The 21,166-nt window shown below is 35.1% G+C and overlaps 1 protein-coding gene, 1 non-coding gene and 2 pseudogenes across 7 annotated transcripts in view; 1 reads left to right on the forward strand and 3 right to left on the reverse strand.

Annotated features, from left to right (window-relative positions):
* The window catches only part of PPP1R12A (protein phosphatase 1 regulatory subunit 12A), a 131,443-nt gene that overhangs the window by 63,875 nt on the left and 46,402 nt on the right, over nucleotides 1-21,166 (reverse strand). For all 6 annotated transcript variants that reach the window (XM_025040957.1, XM_025040956.1, XM_025040958.1 and 3 more), the window contains exon 3: nucleotides 962-1,080. In XM_025040957.1, the coding sequence (XP_024896725.1) occupies nucleotides 962-1,080 (119 nt within the window). The remainder of the gene's footprint in view (nucleotides 1-961; nucleotides 1,081-21,166) is intronic.
* LOC112472271 lies at nucleotides 1,097-5,279 on the reverse strand (annotated as a pseudogene).
* TRNAV-UAC lies at nucleotides 13,577-13,649 on the reverse strand. Its single transcript has one exon. It is a non-coding gene; the product is annotated as a tRNA-Val (tRNA).
* On the forward strand, nucleotides 13,770-13,889 carry LOC112472493 (annotated as a pseudogene).

Below are 21,166 nucleotides of genomic sequence, written 5' to 3' on the forward strand. Positions count from 1 at the left end.
AACCTACTTTTCCCACAGTACTTGCCCCTCGAATAGAAACTTTATCCATCTAATTGCTCAAACCAAAATCTTAGAATCTTCCCTCCATTCTTTCTTACACATCCTACATTTAATCACTCAATAATCCTCTTAGCCAAATCTTCAAAATATATCTAAAATCCAACCTCATCACATTACTGTGTCTTCTACCACTCTATTTCTGCCACGGTCACCCTCCTACTTCTGCCCTTACTTTCCTACAAATTATTTTTAACACAACATCCACCACAGATATCCTTTCTGAAGTCAGATTATGTAATCTCTCTACCTCAACCCTCCAATAGCTCCCTATTTCACTGAGATTAAAAGCCAAAGTCCTTCCAAAGGCCCATGAGGCCTTATGTAATGTGGTCCACTGCTACCTCTGTGACTTCATCTCTTTCCAGCCTCTTCTTTCTTCTGCCTGTTCCAGTTGCACTAGTCTGTTTATTATATCTCTGAATAAGCCAGGTACCTTCCCATCTTTGCACTTGTTGCTCTCTCTGTCTGGAATGTCCATTCCTCAGATCCATATAACTCATTCCCTCACCTCATTCAGATCTTAACTTAAATAACACCTTTTCAGAAAGGACTTTTTGATTGATCTATTTAAATTTACAAGTGTTATATCTACTCTATACATTTCTTATCTCCTTTGCCTGTTTTATTTCTCTCCAAAGCTCTTATTACCATATAATTTTATGTCTGACCTTACCGCTTATAATACTTTCAACTTGAAAAATATTAACAAGATGTAGAGTTGAGAATCGTACTTTTAAAAATAGAAACATACTGCACATACATTAAGCAAGCTGATTTTTCCCCACTCAAAATATGATTGTCTTTCAATGTCAACAATTATTTTATTGAAAAAGTTAAATATCATATTCTTTCTTAAACTGTTTTAAACATCTTTTTTCCATTTAGGTCGCTTTTAGATTACCTTGCCGATTAACTTCATTTTGAAGTAGTTCTTCCATTGCCTCCTCCTCAGCAATATCTAAAGGTGTGTCTCCTTCACTGTTGACTGCTCCTACATGTGCTCCCTGACCAATTAAAAACCTGTAAAATCAAAGGTAAGACACTTAAGCAATGATGATATTATTAAAAGACTAAATGCATGGTCAATGATGAAAACTCCTATGTAAGAGCAGCATTATATGTCAAGGATAGTATATGTATTACCTATGTTTTTAAAAACTACCACAGAGCTTGTTTTCTTTTTAAAAAAATTTATTTTCTAATTTTTCTGTAATGTGTACACATATTGATTTACTAACACAAAATAATAATTTTAAATAATAATTAGAAAATCTTTCATAGGATCATTTCAGACTATCTCCATCCAGATTTTTCATTATCTCCCTGTAGACTGATTTCCTAACTGATCTCCATGTTCCCAGTCTCATACCATAAGCAACAGTTCTTAACCTGGGGTCCATGGATAGAATTCAGAAAACCATTCAATTGATGTACATACCTTCAAGTATTATTTATGTTCATCACTATTTTGACATTAACTAGGTCTTTTTATTTAATGTGTTACTAAAGTAGTACATATATAACTACACCACAATTTTTTTACAATATTTTGATAAAAGATATCCAATATAATTATAATTGGTTTTCATTTTACTTTGTATTTTAGGCATTCAAAAAAAAAAAAAAAAATCCTGAGTAAGTATCCATGGGCTTTATCAAACCTTCCAAAGAGATCCAGATACAAAAAGGTTATCAATCTCTTTCATTTGTGTCAACTGAACATCTCCTAGAATCACCTATTTAACATGACCAGAGTCAATTCCCAACTTACAAATCTTTGAATGGTTGTTCCGTACTAGGAGAAAACACACATGACCCTCAATAATGTGGTTTTGTATTCTTTTTCAGCATCACTGCTCTTCTTTCCTGTATCACACTTTAGGCTCCAATAATATGAAATTGCTTAAAGTTCTGAATTAAACCATGCTCTGATTTTACTTTTCGATATGCAAAAACGGGCTTTTTTCTCATCTACATCCCTAACCAACTTAACTCTGTTTTGTATTTTTTCACAGACTACATCAAAATATCCTCATTATAAAAACAGTAAAAAAGTCAACAGAGGTTTTAAAAAAAGGAAAATGAAAGAACTTCTTTATACCTCTTGTTCTATTATCATGATCCCGTCTCAGAGATAAACACTATCAATAGTACGGTAAATATCTTTCCAGTACCTTTGCTATAAGGTTATATGTGTGCATATAAACATACATACAGTCGCTTTTTGAGGTTCTTTTGGTAAAACAAAAATTAATGGAATTATTTAAAATGTATTATAATTCAATGCTTCCCTCTTCTAACAGCTGAAACTATTCCACTGTATGGCTGGATCATACTTTTATTTAATACGATCCTACTAATAGACATGTCCTAAAACAGATACCTGACATCATCAATCTAAAAACTTCCCAACATTATGGGTTTAAAATATCTTATTGTTGTTTTAACTTATTTCCTGATTACACATGAAGTTAAAAATATTCCGATGTTTACTAGCATTTGTATTTTCTCCTTTTGCGAACTTCTTATTTACATCTTTTGCTTGAATTTCTAATGTGTTCATTAATTCAACAAATACTTATGGGGTATTGTTATGGACTGAATGTTTGTGTCTCCCCAAAATTCGTGTTGAAACCCTAACCTTCAAAGTGATGGTATTAGCAGATAATCAGGTATAGATGAGGTCAAGCGGGCGGAGCATGCATGATGGGATCAACGATCTTATAGAAGCGACTAGAGCTCACTACCTCTCTGCCAGAGGACACAGTAAGATGACAGTCATCTATAAGACAAGAAAAGGGCCCTTATCACATACGGAATTGGCCAACACCTTTATCTTGGACTTCTAGTCTCCAGAACTGTGAGAAACAAATACCAGTTGTTCAAGCCACCATCTATATTTTGTTATAGCAGCCAAAGCTGACTAAGACAAGTGTCTAGTATGTATTCAGCACTATGCCAGAAATACAACGGTAAACAAAAACAAACATGAACTTTCCCCTTAAAGAACTTACAGTTTAGCAAAAGATGAATCATCTAAATAAATGTAAAACTATGATGTCCTTTTTTAAAAATTAAAATAGCTGTTTATTCAGACCCTAGTCATGCCAAAATGTTTTGTGCATATGCCACTATAATTACCACACCCTCAATAACAAGCAAAATTTGTACATCAAATTATATTTCAAGTTATCTGACAATATAAAAATGTGAAGTAAGAATGATTTATCAATTCCTTTTATAACAATACTAATAATTCATCTTAAGCACAAAATCTTAATAAAATGACACAGAAAGAGCAATAAGTTTAACTTGTCAAAATTTGTTATGAGTATACAAACTTTTAAAACATTGTATTTACAAAGATTCTGGCAACAGCTTTATGCAACTACACAGCAGCATACCAGGGCTGCCACTCAACTTGTATATATGGTAAGTCTCCACTTCACTGTGAAGCTGTTACAAAATAAGTAAGTAAGTAAGTAAGTAAGTAAGTAAGTAATAAAAATCAAAAACCTGCTTTTCACATGCCAAATATCTTGGCAAGAATGCCATTAAATGCAGTAAGAAATTTAAGACAGTAAGACTAAAATGTTAATAAAAGCTAAACATTACAGCCCAAACAAAATTTACACAAAAAATGACTATTACATGAAATTTTCCTGATGGGTTAAATCTTCACAGTATAAAACATGCATTTTAGTTAGCTATCAAGTTTTTCAAAAAGTACCAGTGTCTATTTGAAATGACTCCTCTCCAAAGCCAAAGTGTAGTTAAAATTAATGCAATGTTATAACAAATTCTAATGCTAAAAATCATTCAGCATTATTGAAGTGGAGGTAAATCCCAGAGCTTCTGGGGCTTTCTTGTGCTGCAAAAGGCTGTTTCTCTGGTTCATTCAAAGCAGCTTATGACAGAGTCCAAGGGTGTCACTAAGCTTAGTAAAGGGCAAGATGGCTATACCTAGCTCTGACCTTCCTATGAAGCATGGCTACTGTGTCTGCAAAAATAGGTAGTGAAGATAAAAGGCATGCTATCCTGCTAAAAAAAAAGAAAAGCAAACCAACCCTCAACCTTAAAAGCTCCTTCCCCAGGTGAATAAAACTATACAAGGGGAAAAAATTAAAACACAGAGTAAGGATTTTAAAACATCGATTAATTATTTCAAAAATGTTAGAGTCATCTATTCATTTCTGATTACATCTTAACGATGTACCCAGAATCATTTTTTATTAATTTATCATTAGATAATTCTAGTCAAAAATATTAACACTGTTCCCAAATATCAACCACTAGTGTGACTGCAGTGTACTACCCCCTAGAGTTATTATGAAATGAAAGAGAAAAAGGGGGAAAAAAAAAAGATGTTCAAGCAGCAGGCAACTATTATGGCCCTTTCACACAGAAGCATCTGAGTGGCTTCTGAATAGTCCAAGAATAATTCTAAAAACAAGAAAACTCATGCACTTTAGTAAATATGTCATAATTTTCACAGTTGAGATTTCCTCAGACATTATACTTTCTTTATAAGAGAATCCTGATTTTTTGTAATGTTACAGTGAGTCAGGACTTGAACTCGCAGCCTTCTTCGTCTTCTTACTATGCTTTGCTATTTCTTTCCTTTCTGTTGTTTTTTCTTGTTCTTCACTGCTTTTCTTCTTTTATGCTTGAACCTCCTCTTCTGATAAGGACTCAGATGATAAAGGTTTACAATTAGGATATATCTCTTTTTGCTGAGTCCTTTAATATCCTTTTTTTTCTAAGTTGCATCCTTTGGCTTGTCTGATTCAGATTCTGACATGGAGCTTTGAGAAGATTTATGTGAGCAGGTCTTTTCTTTTTTCCTTGTTTTTCTCATTTTCAGAATCCAAAAACTGCTAAAAGAATCAGAACTTGATAAAGAAGATGAATACCTACCAGGTTTCTTTTTTTGTCTTTTTTTTCTGGATAAGCTTTCATTTCTACTAAATAATTTATCCTCATGGTTTTCTAGTTCTTTCTTTCCATGTTCTCATTCATTTTTCCTTCAATTTCAGCCAAGGCCTTAGAGCCCTTCTTTTTTCTTTCACATCTTCCCAGGCAGGCCTCAGCTGATTCACATTATCTTGGATCATTGGCCCTGATGACAAGACTGGATCCCTTGATATAGCCATTGTTATTGGGTTCATATAGGCCACCCAACTGTCCTGCTTCCCTGTGGTGATGGACTGAGAGCACAGTCAGACACTGATCAGTGGACCAGGCCAATGGAGAGGCCTAAGTGAGCCACACAGGTCCTTTGGATGACTTGCTATGACAAGTCTTACAGCAGAGAATTTGGTGGTAGCTAGGAGTGAATAACAGGATAATTTGATTTAATGAGGTCAGGTAAAAATTATCTGAAGTATATGTAGGTACTAACAAAAATAATGGAAAGACAGTATATTCTAGAAAGAGAGAACAAAAGGCACCAAAACTCTCTGATAGGAAGTATATGTATGGCTAGACAGGAGACAGGTTCACCTTCCTGAGAGTAACTGAAATAACTGCTCAATCTCTGTATTTCTATCTGTGATATCCTCTCTCTCTTTCACACACACACAATACACAACACACACACACATATAAAGTTGCTGAGTGTTTATTTTTGTAAAATGCTTACATGATCAGATATGTGTTTCAAAAAGGTCACTTTGTGCAATACGTTAAATAAACTAGAACGGAGAAAGAATGAAAGTAGGTAGATTGTTAACTAGTTACAGCAGTAGTATAGAAAATTATGTTGGAAGCTTGAATTTGATGCAGGAAATGGATGAATTCCAGAGATACCAAAGAGATATTGGGAGACCAGATGAATATGAAAAATGAAAGTGAAAAAGGTGTCTAGGATAAATTAAAGTTGTTGACTTATATGATGTGATGGATGGTGGTACTAATTAATGATATATAGAAAATTTAATATATTCTCTACATCTGACAAATAGACGTTACAAATATTTTTTTCATACTGTCACTGCACTTAAAAAAATGTTCCTTATAGTATTTTATATTTTACTAAATTTTAAAGGTTGTATGGAGTCTGGTTAATTTTTTGCTTTAAGGCCTTTATCATCTAACTAAATGTATTTATATGGAGATGTAACTTTTACAGAAAGAGAGAGAGAAAACAAAGAATATACACTATAAAGTTAACAGTGATTATCTGTAAGAGGTAGGGTTAGGAGGGATTTTTATCACTTATGATTTTTTGTGAGGAGAGAATAAATTTTTTGTTATTCAAGTTTTCTGCAGCAAGTTTATTTTGTATGTGTATCATATACTTTTTGTGGCATGATGTTCTTACATTTAATAACGTAAACATTTTTCCCTGCACAAAGTAATGTTTCATTTTTATGATTTTCATGAGAATTTTACGAACAAGAGTCACACTTGAATTGAGGTAATTTCTGTTTCAGTTTTGAAAAATGTAATACAAAACTACACAAGAACATTTACATACTACAAATAAATAAATGAATCTGAAGCAAAATATATATATATATGTGGAATAATAAACTGTACTATGCTCCAAGAGAATGTGAAATTATTCTGCTAGGCAAAATCTCAAATAATTAGGGATATTTACACATAAAACCACTTCTATTTTGCTTAGGTACAGTATCCAAAATCATTCACAGGCTATAAAGACTAAGAATAAAAGGTATACCTCAATGTAGCTAAAGCGCCTGCAGCAGAGGGAGCTATATGGGAAGAAGTCACAAGGAAATGGGTCAAAGCAAAATACGGACAATCCAAATTTTATATAAACAGGAAAGATGTTAAGAGAAACTAACAAGAGTAAAGTTTCAAAACATTACTGGCAGGAATCAGGGCCTGGAGCAACCCTTGAGCCAAAAGTTTAGGCATATATATCCATGCATAAAATTCACAAACCTCTCCTGCACTCCAGAATTATTATTTGCAAATATATTAACATAAATAAAACCTCATGGTATTAATTCTTATCCACCATGAATAATCTCAAAAAGCGATTCAAATGTTGGCTGGGTGGGTGAAAAAAGCATAAACATTAAAGGTCTGCAGACTTTGGGTTAGGCTCCTATCTCTGCCTGGACAGTTGTGTGACGTTCATTAACTTAAAACATTTGAAGCCTAGTTTATAGGTGACTTACAGGGCCGCGTGAAATTCAAATGAATCACCTCATATAATGTCTAAAAATAAAATTAAAATTGTATTGTCACATCATGTAAAATTATGACATTTAGAAAGTAATGTTTACAGTAATGTGAAACAAAATACAGGTTATCTGGAATAATAAAATTTGAGGGACCGTGGAAATACTGACAATAGATGGCTAGATTTCCTTCAGAACAAAAAAAGCTAGGGTATTATAAATAGCTCATATGACTGCTAATCAGGAAAAATATACTATATTTAAGATTTCTTGGAAAGAAAAAAAAAACCCCAGCAATTTCTCATAGGAGTCCCAAACTGAGAGTCAGAAGACAGTGTGTGCTGTTTCTTAGATGGGCATCTTTTTGAATATTGGGGGATGAGGTGGGGGGAGGGAGCAGGCTTCTATTTCCTTAACAATGGTTAATGATTTCCTCAATACAAAGAAGGCCAAAACAGGAGATGCCATCTAGTAAATGATAACATTCTTTATAAACTGTATAAGTGGAAAATGATAAACGACCAAGTTTACTGAGATTTATAGTAATCTAGCAGCCTTGAGTTAAAAAATAATTTTGGATAAATAAATCAGTAGACATCGGAATCAAGACAGGATCCAAATGGATTTTTACAAAATTATTTAAAAATCTGACAAAAGGGTAAAGTTGTTAACCAAGTTATTGGTCGTAATTTGGATACAGTATATTAAATAAGCAGGCAGAGTTTTACCTGCATTAGAATGACTCAGTGTTAACTGAATTTGGAAGACAGATTTGAGTTTCTTTTTCTTTCCATTGTCTTGGATTTTGAGTTTTGTTAAAAATCAAACTACAGAAGAAATTGTTTAAGGAAAATATTCCATTGAAAAAATCTGATCTTTTAATTAAAATTTTGTCTTTAAATAGAAGCTGAGAATCTAGTGATTAAAGAGACAAGGAGAAAGTAACTTCATTAGCAAGAGCTGAATATATTTAATGTCCACATTGAATGAATATTGAGTTTCTTATGTACTATAGGAAAACTAGTATCAAAGTCATTTTAACCAATATATGAATTTTTCATGTATTCAAAATGTAAATTTTTAAAGCTCAGAAAGTGAGTGTAGACTTAAAAATGGAAATTCCGTCACATAGAAGAAACTCAAGGTCGTTATGCTAGCAAAATAAACCAATCATAAAAAGACAAATGTTTTATGATGACACTTATATAAAGTATCTAAAGTTGTCAAAATCATAAAAACTGAAAATAGAAAAGTGGTTACCAACGGCTGGGGGGAAAGGGGTGAGGAAATTAGTGTTTAGCAGGTAGAATTTCAGTACTGTAAGATGAAAAATTCTAGAGCTCTGCTGCACAACAGTGAATAAACTTAACACTACTGAACTGTGCACTTAAAAATGGTTAAGATAGCAAATTTAATATTATGTGTTTTTAATCACAATAAAAACATTTTTTAAAAACCAGAAAGTTAGACAGTAAGACATACAATAAGACAGAAATGATGAAAACTAAGCTACCTAAACCTTTTAAAGATGGGTAAGTAGAACGTTATACTATTAACTTCAGAAATAAATACTATTTCCTTTTGGAAGTCTCTGAGAAACGAAAACCATAAAATAAATGTAAATAATTTTAGACAGTCCCATGGGCCTCAGAGGTTCTGTTCATTTTTAGTCTATTTTTTTTGTTGCTCAAATTTGGTAATTTCTATTATTCTACTTTCCAGTTCACTAATTCTTTTATCCCCTCCATTCTGCTGTTGAACCTAACCATTTAATTTTTATTTATCTTGGTTATTAACTTTTCAGTTCTAAAATTTCAATTTGGGTCTTCATATCTTCTATTTCATCATAGACTTTCTATTCTTTTTTTTGATGAGACTTTCTTTTTTCATTTGTTTCAAGCATGCTCGCAATTGCTGTTGAAGCATTTTTATGATACCTGCTTTATAATCTGTCAGATCATTTTAAGATTAATATTGCTGCCATAGCAATGTTGCTTCTATTATCTTCTTTCACTTAATTTGAGATTTTCCTTGGTATGACAATTGATTTTCAACTGAAATCTGAATATTTTGGGTAAAGTGTTACAAGACTTGAGATCTTGCTTAAATCTTCTCTATCAGCTGACTTTGTTTGGTCCTGCTCTACCAGAAGAAGGTGGGGAGATGCCATCTCATTACTACAAGGTGGGGGTATAAGTCCAGGTTCCCCACTTGGCTTCCACTGATACAAGAGATGGGGCAGCTCCTTATTGCTTCTGGCTCCCCACCAAGCCTTCACCGATATCTTCCTGGCTGAGAAAAGTATGAGTATCTCACTAGTATGCCCCATGTAGCCTCCACTGACACTATGATGGGAGGGAGGTAGGACTCTTTACTGCTTGGAGGTGATGAAAGTAATCACTCTCTAATAGGTCCTTTCAGACACCACTCCAGCAGGAAGGAATAAGAGCTCCTCCTTCCTGCCAGGTGTGGGTGGAAGTCCAGGCTTCCCACATGGTCTCCACTGCAAGTGGCGGGGGAAAGCTAGATAACCATCTGATGGAGATAAAAGTCTGTCTGGCCCTATATCTAGTCTAGTCTGATACCACTACAGTGCAGGTGTTGGAGTGCTTATTACAGAGTGGTAAGGGTGGAAGTCTATGCTTCCTACTTGGCCTTTGCTGGTGAGTGTGAATGAAGCTGAGATTTTTTTTCCTATGGTGAATGGCTAGAGTAGAGTTATCTGTCTTTCTAGGGTGTTCCTCTCCTAGTATTTGGTCAAATAAATTAGGCTGTTGTGGGGTGTTTTTGTTTTTGTTTTTGTTTTTTATCTGTGCCCATTGTGGTACTTTGGGTTATCAACTTCTTCAGCTCCAGCTGTGAGGCAAAAAGGAAAGCTGGGAAACACCCCTGTGTTGTTCTCTGGGTCTTGAGATCCCTAGCATTATAAACATACCCCAAATATTCCTGGCTTCTATTGCACCTTTCCATTAGCATCTCAAATTTGGCCTACCTAAATCCCCATCCCACTACACTCTCTCCTCTGCTTCCCCCAATCTATTTAGAACCCTTAGTAAGTTTAATGGCATAATCTTCCCAATTACAAAGGCTAGAAAGGGAGGCAGAATAGGATAGTAGCTAGAAGTGCAGACATGAAAAGTTAGACTGTGTAGGTTAAAATCCTAGTTCTGTCCTTTCCTGTGTGTGATTTCTCTCTATTGCACAGTTTCCTCATTTATAAAATAAGAACTATATATAGGTCTACCACTCATCCAATCTTCACTCATCTAAAAATATAAAATTTTTCACATTTTACAAGGATAATATTGTAGATTGTTTAACAACCCCACCAGTCTGAGGCAGCATTCTATAACCAAACACATTAACATTTTAATAAACCAGCAAAAACTGTAGCTGAGTGAGATGAAGGGCTGCTGGAGTCCCAGGTGCTCCTTCTAAAGGGCCTAAGCAGGAACTTAACTTGATGACGAACTCACTCTAAGCTCCAGTGTTGGGGAAGCAGCTCAAAAGGTGCCAGGGACATATGGGGAGGAACTGAGTTGTCTGGTTTCTGGGCAAGGGCCAGAGGGACAGCTTTCTTTCAGGCAGAACTGCTGGCAGAATCTACTGTTTCTTTGTTGAGCCTCCCCTCACCCAGCCTGCACACAAAGGTGGGTGAGTCTCCATCAACCTAACATCGTTCCCCCGTTCCCCCGTGATTCCATGAGACCCCATCCCACCCAATTTGCAGGCTCACCCGAGCCACTTCCAGTAGCTTTTCCAACAAATGGCCTATTTTGGCTGACGCCGCGGACTTTCCTAAAATCTCTCAAAGGTTCACAAACCCCAAACAAGCAGCATCTGGCCTTGGCATAACCCCGTACCTCTTGCTAAGCAGCCCCAAATCCGGCCTTGTGGTAGCCAGCCTTGGTTGGCAGTTTAACCTCTCCCAGGCACCTCCAAGCCCAGTACAAGTGGTAACCGTCTGCAGATCACTTTGTAGCTCATGTGGCTGACCTTGGCTTGCTCCAGAGCCCCTCCCAAGAGGCTCGAGAACCAACACACCCAATGGCTTGCTTCAGACCACACCAGAGAAGCACCCAACCACCTTCACAAACTACACACCCAAAAGGCAGACTCAGCAGACACCAGAAACCTGCTAAAACAAATCTTGCTCCACAGGGTCAGCTGCTGGAAAACAGCTCCTCCACTGTAGTTAACAGCCAGTCCTCACAGCCTATTAGCCCGAAAGTCAATCCCTCTTATTGACATGCCAACAGCAATCAAGGCTCAACTACAACAGGAAGGCACACACAATCCATTAAGGGACACATCTGAAGCACTCAGCTCAGATGACCAAGGAGACCATGTCACTGGGCCCCACAGGACACCTACTACATAAAACCACTCTACCCAAATCAGGAGATACAGCAGCTCTAATATATAGGAAAAAAATCCAGGGAGGCAGCCAACACGAGAAGACAAACATGTCCCACATGAAAGAACAGAACAAAGCTCCAGAAATAGAAGTAAACAAAATGGAGACTAGCAAACTACCATATGCAGTGCTCAAAACACTGGTTATAAGTTTGCTCAATGATCTCAGTGAGAACTTCAACAAAGAGGGAACATAAAAAAGGACCAGTGAGAAATGAAAAATACAATAACTGCAATGAAGAATACATTACAGAGAACCAACTACAGATCATATAAAGTAAAGGAATGAATCAGCAATTTGGAAGATAAGGTAGCAGAAAACACTCATTCAGAACATCAACAAGAACAAAGAATCCAAAAAGAAAAAATGAGGACAGTTTAAGGGGCCTTTGGGACGACATCAAGTGCATCAACATTCACATCATGGAGTACCAGAAAGAGAAGAGAGAGGAACTGAAATTGAAGGAAATGAAAGGAATTGAAAATCTCACTGAAGAAATAATGATGGAAAACTTCTCTAACCTGGAGAAGGAAATAGACATACAATTCCAGGAAGCACAGAGACTCTCAAACAAGATGAACCCAAAGAAACTCACCCCAAGACACATCATAATTAAAATGTCAAAAGTTAGAGAGACAAACCGAGAATCTTAAAAGCAGCAAGAGAAAGCAGTTACCCACAAGGGAATCCCATAAGATGTCAGCTGATTTCTCAACAGAAACTTTGCAGGCCAGAGGGACTGGCATTAAATATTCAAAATGATGGAAACTAAGGACCTACATTCAAGATTACTTTAAGCAGCAAGGCTATCATTTAGAATCGAAAAACAGATAAAGAGCATCCCAGACAAGAAAAAGCTAAAGAGTTCATTACCACCATGCCAGTATTACAAGAAATGTTAAAAGGACTTTAAAAAAAAAAAAAGGGAAAAAATATGAATAATAAAATGGCAATAACTACACATCGATCAATAATTATTTCAAATATAAATGGATTAAATGCTCCAATCAAACAACATAGGGTGGCTGAATGGATAAGAAAACAAGACCCTTACATATGTTGCCTACAAGAGACTCACTTCACACTTCACATCAAAAGACACAAAAGCTGAAAGTAAAGGAATGCAAAAAAATATTCCATGAAAATGCAAAGAAAGAAAGAAAAAAGAAAGAAAAAAAGCTGGGGTAGCAATACTTATACCAGACAAAAGACTTTAAAACAAAGGCCTATAACAAGAGATGAAGGACCCAGCAATTCCACTTCTGGGTATTTACTCGAAGAAACACAAAACACTTATTTGAAGATATGTTCATTGCAGCATTATTTACAATAGCCAGGATACAAAAGTAACCTAAGTGTCCATCATCAGATAAATAGATATAGAAGTGGTACATATATACAATGGAATATTACTCAGCCATAAAAGAGAATAAAACCCTGCCATCTGCAACAACATGGATGGACCTAGAGATATTACACTAAGTGAAATAAATCAAACAGAGATTTCACTTACGTGTGGCATCTAAAAAACAAAATAAAGGAATAGAAACAAATGAAGATATAGAGAACATTTTGATGGTTACCAGATGGGAGGGGGATTAAGGGTGTGGGTGAAAAAGGAGAAGGAATTAAGAAGTACATATTGCGGGATGGCTCCATAGTGTAGTGGTTAGCACGTCTGCTTTACAAGCAGAAGGTCTTGGGTTCGCTCCCTAGGTGGAGCCACAGATAATACCCCCGTGCATGCATGTGGGAGAGACACCCCGCCTTCAGAGATCCAGTTCTTTTTATTTATTTTTTTAATTTAATATTATTATTTATGCCTACAGCACCTGGTCTTCCTAGGTGGTCTCCCAACCAAGCACTAACCAGGTCCGATCTTGCTTAGCTTCTGAGATCACACATCGGGCTTGTTCAGGGTGGCACAGCCGTAGACCATGGATCGCGGCTCCACTGGGGTGCGAACCCAGGACCTTCTGCGTGTAAAGCAGACGTGCTAACCGCTACACTATGGAGCCATGTCCATAGAGGTCCAGTTCTTAAAGGGAGACAGCAACATCCCTAGCTCAGGAGCGGAATGGGGGCGGGGGGTGCGAAAATTAAAGAGGGGGAAAAGAAAAAAAAGTAGTACATATTGGATCTACGGCCATGTCACCCTGAACAGGCCCGATCTCATCTGATCTTGGAAGCTAAAGCAGGGTTGGGCCTGGTTAGTACTTGGATGGGAGACCACCTAGGAAGACCAGGTGCTGTAGGTATAAAAAAAATAAATAAATAAGAAAGGGATTGTAGGCTGACAAGATCCTTGCAATCTGTGAGGTCAACCAAGGGTTGCCTTGCCTAAAAAAAAAAAAAAGAAATATATATTGGTAGTTACACAACAGTCTTGGGGATATAAAGTATAGCATAAGGAATATAGTAAATAATATTGCAATAACAATGTATGGTGTCAGATGGGTACAAGATTTATTGGGGTAATCACTTTGTAAGTTATATAAATGTCTAATCACTATGTCATACACCTGAAACTAATATAATATTCAATGTCAACTGTAATTGAAAAATAAAAATTTAAAAATGTACAGTAAATTTACAGTAAGTGGGATAAATAAAGACTTCCTAGTGTTATCTGTTTTTTCCACTAGTGGTTTCTCTCCTTATTTCACTAGTGGTTTTCTCCTGGAAAAAATTATGGCTCCAAAGAAATTCTTTTATCTAATATAATCAAGTCCAGTATTTGCTTCATTAACCAGAAAAGCTGATTAAAATATGGAATCATAAAACATAATACATAAATGAAATAAACATAAATAAGACATTTCAACATAAAACATACTGTAGAATGTCTCCAATGACTTAAATACATGCTGCCTTTCTTGAAATAATCATACTCATAATGTGTTGTGTAAGGCTTCAAAGTACTTTAAAGTGAGGGAAAAACTTGAAGTAAACAGAAAAGCAATCTAGGTATTTTTTCTTTCAGTCTTTCAGTTGTTGCCCGCCCCATCTTATTAAACAGCAATAATATTTTCGAGGCCTTCCCTTTATTTAGTCTTTCCAAAGAGTTTGGCATAGTTATAGCAATTTTCTTTCTTGAACATGTTTCATCAGTTTTGGGCTATCTGATTACATTATATAATCACCAACAAGTCCTACAGGTATTAACAGGCTAAACACATACACAATTAACTTTTGGTAGTCTTACAATTCGATTGGTGGAAATAGAAGAGAGTGAGCTCATTAGAAGTAGCCTATTAGCTGCAGTGTTTAGTTTTAACAACTTTATGGGAATTGGTCAATAAGTTTTAACAAAGAAATGGCAAATATTATTCGATACAGTAGAACCTAACGAAGAGATTTACATATATTATTTCTAATTCATGAATAACATGACTTTCCTCAAGGAGCTTACAACTCCCAAAGGCAAAAACTCTGCTCATCTTTTAATTTAACAATGTTGCTTTTAGAATCTTTCTCTGATTGGCCTACACAGAATTAATCAGTTCTTCCTCAATGTTCCTTGTACATCTCTTGGTCCATTTATTCTATATTGTATTAGTTAATTGACTTTACATGTATCTGTAAGCTTGAAGATTAGGGACTGTGTTGTAGTCATTTTTAAATCTCACAAGGCCTAACACTAAGACAGGACTGGGACAAGGTACCCTACAACAGGAAGTAAGAGTCATGTACTGGAGATGAGAGGAAGCAACCAGAACCAGCTCAGACCGGATCACTACAATAGGGAGAAAGACTGACCGAAAGATGACCTCTTGGCTCATTATATGCTAACATACTAAATCGCATGCCCCCAAGCACCAGGACAGATCTGACCCAGACCATATTTGAAAAAGAAAGGTGTGGTGACCTATTAGGGGGAGCCCTCCCCTTTCTCAGAAAGCCCCACATGACTTATATATATTCCTCTCCCTAATAAAAATGCTATTTACACTCTCAAGAAAAACCAGACCTGGATAAGATAAATGCCACTCTGCCTATGGAGTGGCCTCTTGCTCTGTCTGTGGGGTAGCCCTTTTCTTTAATAAATTGCTCTCGCTTTGATATTCAGCTGGCACTTGAATTCTTTCTTGCGGGAAGCCAAGAACTCTCTCTTGGCACAGAGTGCCTAGTTGGGTCCCAAGTCATTTTTTTCTCTGGAAACATTACTATAGGAGACAGTTGTGCTATAACAAAAAGAACAACAGAATATGAGTCTTGAGAATAAGGCTCCAGTTCTGATTATAAATTGGAAAAAACAGTGAACATTCCCATAAAGTTAAAAAAATGGAATATATGAGAACATTATCTTTATAGTTTTAGACAAATATACCCCATTGTGATTATAGCAACATGTAAGTATGTCTCAAACAAAATTTTACTATTTTCATAAGACATTAGATGTAATTTCATCTTCTGAGACTTTTAATCAAAAGTCCTACTTTACACTAACAAAGTATCATTCTTGATAAAAATATGTAAATAAAACCAAAATTCATGGATTTGTCAACCCTTCTTAGGGCTCAAATACTCACTTATCAAAAGTAAATATGACCAATGACTACATCACTCTCCTATGCTCCTCTCATCTAGTTAGGTTTGTCCTAAAACAAAATTATAATAATCCAGGAGAATCAAGAGCTTATCCTCTTTTCATTAAAATAATCAAATATTGCATTATGAATAATAACTAATTGAGTTAATATTTACTGAATACTAAATATGTGCCAATATTGTGTCAAGTGTCTTATACATATTACTTCATTTAATCTTTGAAATAATCATATAAAGGAGGGACAAGTATTAACACTTCCATTTTACAGATGAGGAAGCAGAGGCTCAGAAAAGCTGAATTTGTTCAAAGTTAACAGCAATTATTTGGCAGAGGTAAGATTTAATCAGTTATCTGATTCCTGAGCTTGAGCTTAAGAATATTATGTTTCCCACTGGCGTGATGAAGTTCATATATTTCTTAAATCGATAAGAATTCTTGATTCTTTTACCAAAATAACATTATTTAATTCTAGACAAAGGAATCAACAGGTTCAGACTATGAAGCAAAATGCCTAGTTTGTTTAAAGGTAAGCAAGGGGACCAATATGACTGAGAGCCTGGAGTGGGTGAAATGAAGTCAGAAAGGTGATGAAGGACCAAACAATAGCGTTCTAGGCCACCAGAACTCTGGCTTCCATCCCCAGTGCATTGTGAACCCCTTGGAGGGGCTATTAGTAAAAATGAGATGTTATCCCAGTTGCAATTACTTTAAAAGGATCACTCGGGCTGCTATTTGGCAAATAGATAGTGGGAAGAAGATGGTTATGGTTAGAATTATTGCAACTGCAATAATTCCATGAAAAACAACATTGTCCAGGATCAGGGAGAAATGAAAGAGGTGATGAAAAATAGTTAGATACTGGATATATTTTGAAGGGCAAGCCAAAAAAAATCTTGAGGTTACTGTTGGATGTTTATGGAATAAAGGATATAACAAAGAAAAGCCGAGCTATAAATAAACCACCACAAGTATTTAAAAGTTTTCATATCCTTATATAGCTGGTTCTTAATGATCAAGTGACAAAGCTAATGAAACTTTTTCCTTGCTGTAAATGAAATCATGAAAATGTCACTGAATGTAATCCTACCAGAATTTTATAATGACATGAAATCTTCAACAACAGTACCTTTAAAACTAGAAGAAAAATATATTAAATATATTAATTAATCAATATTTCATTCTAGTACTATGAAACTACATAATGCTAGCCTAATACAGGGCTAATTTTCTTTACTATTGGAAAATTTTATGGCAAACACTAAAGCAACTCAGGATTAAAGCATTCCTTAAACAACTGTAGCAGAGTCCTAAAAAAGAAATTTGGTGACAAAATTAATATACCAAAGATTATATTAGAATAACAAACACATCAATAACCAAAATGTTAATTAAAACAAGTCATTTAAGTTTTATTATTCAAATACAAAATATTTTCCAAACATAAAAATTCCTATGATTTGCAAGAACATGAAAAAAGACAATTCCAAGGCTAAAACTGTACTCATTCAAATAAATATATATTCCACTATATAGCGATCTCCATAATAGACTGTTAAGTGAAAAAAAGCAAAGGGAAGAAATATGTGTATAACATTCTACTATTTACCTATAAAGGAGGAGTAATATTTATTTTAAATAATACATTAAAAAACATACAGTGGTAAAATATAAAATTAAGAAATAGTTATCTATAGAATGTCGGAGGAAATAGGGTGGCAGACTAGGAACTGCCATTGGAACCTGGTATTTTATATAAATTATAAAACAAGCTTAAAGAAAGTGAACTCTAAAAAACAGATTAAACAATGAACCCAATGGCATACATAGTTGGTGGCATATAACCACACAAAAAAGAATTACTTCAAATGACTTCAACACACAGTAATTTGAAGGCATATTCCAAGTGGGCTACCTTAAGGACAAAAATAAGTGTTCCCTCTTACCCCTGCCAAAATACCCCCCAACCAATCAAATGAACAAAAGAACTTCAAACTGCTCTCAGTAATAATACTGTTATTGGTAGTATTATTATAAGTAGTCTAAAGTATGTGTAACATATGATGAAACAAATTAATAATTATGTATTATTTTAATCCTGTAGTTCCTGGCAATGACCTGAGGAAGAAAGGAAATATTGACATAAAATTGATAAGATTAAAGAAAACACTTTGGTGCTTAATTTGAATTGGAAACAATGACTAGCAGTAACAATGAGCACGCTGGGCAGCCATTACCAGGAAGAGGGCTCCTTGGAAAAATTGCAAGTCTACACGTGGGGCTGAAAATGTAAAAGATATCTGGAACATCCTGTAATACTAAAGAGCAAGGGAGCTTTTAAAGATCACTTTATTTGGTCATGTCCCAAGGACTCAGAAGCCAACATGAAGAGATTCTTAATGACCAAAGATGGTACCATTTGCTAATCAATAAGGATAATAATTGCAATGGATTAAACACATCAATTATGTTTTAATACAAGAGCTCCTAAAGTTACTTAGATCTCAGAAAAACAATTAATCCTTTTGAAAGTTAACTACTGAACTAAATCATTATTTTAAATATCAGTATACAGAGGGAAAGAATAAATAATATACCCTCTTTCCTAAAAAACTTGTACCAGGGGGCAACCAAATATGAGGAAGTTTCTTTTACAAAAGTATTCTAGCTAACGAATGAAAAAGAATGACAAAATTTAAAATGCTGCCATTGTATAACTCTTACATTTTCATCCAATTATTTTTTAGTCAGAGGACTTGGTTTTCAGTACTTTGCACATAATTTAAATATATAATTTAGTTATACTTTATGGTTAGAGAGCTATAACTAATTGTTATAGATTAGAACAATAAATTGAATACATGGTTTCTTGGGTTCCACAATCATTTGCTTTTCTAGTATGTCCAAAAGTTGTACTATTCAATTTTACTTTTAACTCATAGTCCAATGACATCAACACTGTAATTTTGGGAGAAGAATACCTTGATGTGACAGTAAGAATTCTGTACTGCCTGTATTAGTTTGCTAGTGCTACCGTAAGAAAACACCACAGATTAAGTGCTTAAACAACAGAGATTTATTCTCATAGTTCTAGAGGCTAGAAGTCCAAGATCAAGATGTTGACAAGTTTAGTTTCTTCTGAGGCTTCTCTCCTGGGCTAGAGACCACCGCTTTTTTTCAGTGTCCTCCCATGGTCTTTTCTATGTGCATGGCCCTAGTGTCTCTTTTTTTCCAAATTTCCTCTTCTTATAAGGATATCAGTAAGACTGGATTAGGACACATCCTAGAAATCTCTTTAAAGGCTCCATTTCTACAGTAACATTTCAAGGTTCTCAAGGTTAAGGTTTCAGTATGTAAATTTTGTAGGGACACAATTCAGCACATAACACTGCCAAATGAGCACACCAAAGGAAGAGAATGATGTTAATGCACACATTTCAATACCTGACTCATCTCTATTTAGTAAAATAATGCATATGCTGAACATTAATGAACATCATGCTCCCAAACTCATCTCATTTATACTTCCTGTAATCCACTCTGGAAAAGGGACATTATTAAACAATTTCTATTTTTAGATCTAAGACTTTTACCTTAGCAGGGAGAGGTTGAGGGTAACTATTTCAGTGAAAAGGTGAGATAATTGAGCCAGAATATGAAGTTATCATTTATCTATTTACTTGGCTTATAATAGGCTAAAAACCTGATATGAAACTGTTAAGTGTCTACAAACTGTAACCTCACATTCTTTTTCCACTATCTCCAATAAAGGTAAAAAATTTAGAACTCACTGTATCCTAATCATCCTTAAATCCTCAGAGTAAACTATCTGTGTTTCACTGTTTGTTTCAGCTCTTATTTCCAAAAGGATGAATAAGTACTATTTTGTGCACAATGCAGTTGGTCAAGAATCATGTAAACAACTGATATGTTAGAGACGATGATGAATCAGACAGAAACTTCAGAAAGGTTTCTGGAAGAAGTGACCCTTACACAAACTGCACCTTAAGAGGTTTACTTGACCAATAAAGAAATGAGGTAACTAAACCACTGTGAACAAAGACACATTGATATGAACCAGCAGGGAATGTTGGAGAATTGAACTGACAGAGTGAAAAATGTGGAAAGCATTATGAGAAGTAAGAGCTAGGAAGATGCTAGATCATTCTCAAATTATTACACTATTTCATAAATATATTAATCATAGAGGCTAAGTAGCTTGGCCAAGGGCACAAAGCTAGTGAATGCCGAAACAGGATTTCCAACAAATTTACTCCAATACTTAACAGAATGACCCAATTTTCCTACATCAATTCTACTCTATAACTATTGTCTCTACATCATTATTAAAAGACCTTTTACCCTACAAATACTCTGATTTGGGGGAGGCTTCACCCTATCTTTTAAGCAAGCCTCCACGCTGTATTTTTCAAGGCCCAAGAAAGTAGGGTTTAATTAACTTCTCACACTCATTAGTGAAATTATTTGCTAAAAAAGGTAATACTGATTAATCATGCATTTGGAAGAGTTTGGGGCTATGATCACCTTAACAAATAACCTAGTATGTACTAAATTATCTTTTATAAAACACTGTCATTATTTAAAAAAATAATTTCATGTGGCAGAAAGAGTAAAAAAGGAGGTCATCATCATTTTTCTAATTTTAATTTGGTTCAAAGAAACTATATATTTAAATACTTCAGTTACACCATAGCCATAAATTCTAACTGCCTGTTGAAAGTTAAATCAGCAAAACTCTAGTCAACCTTGGCCAAATGGATCTCTTTTTTTGCACAGATCTGCACATATTCCATATCCCACCTTCCAAATGTGAAAAGTTGTAGTTACTCTACTTGAATACATTAACGTCTACAGCAGACTGCTCACCCCACTCATACTTGTTTATTGGCATATAAAAAACTGAATATGCCAGATACTCGCCAAAATAGACATGGGCAAATGACCAAGCCAGGCCAATGGAAGTCC

The sequence above is a fragment of the Pteropus alecto genome, unplaced genomic scaffold (assembly GCF_000325575.1).
Source record: "Pteropus alecto unplaced genomic scaffold, ASM32557v1 scaffold76, whole genome shotgun sequence".
Classification (NCBI taxonomy): domain Eukaryota; kingdom Metazoa; phylum Chordata; class Mammalia; order Chiroptera; family Pteropodidae; genus Pteropus; species Pteropus alecto.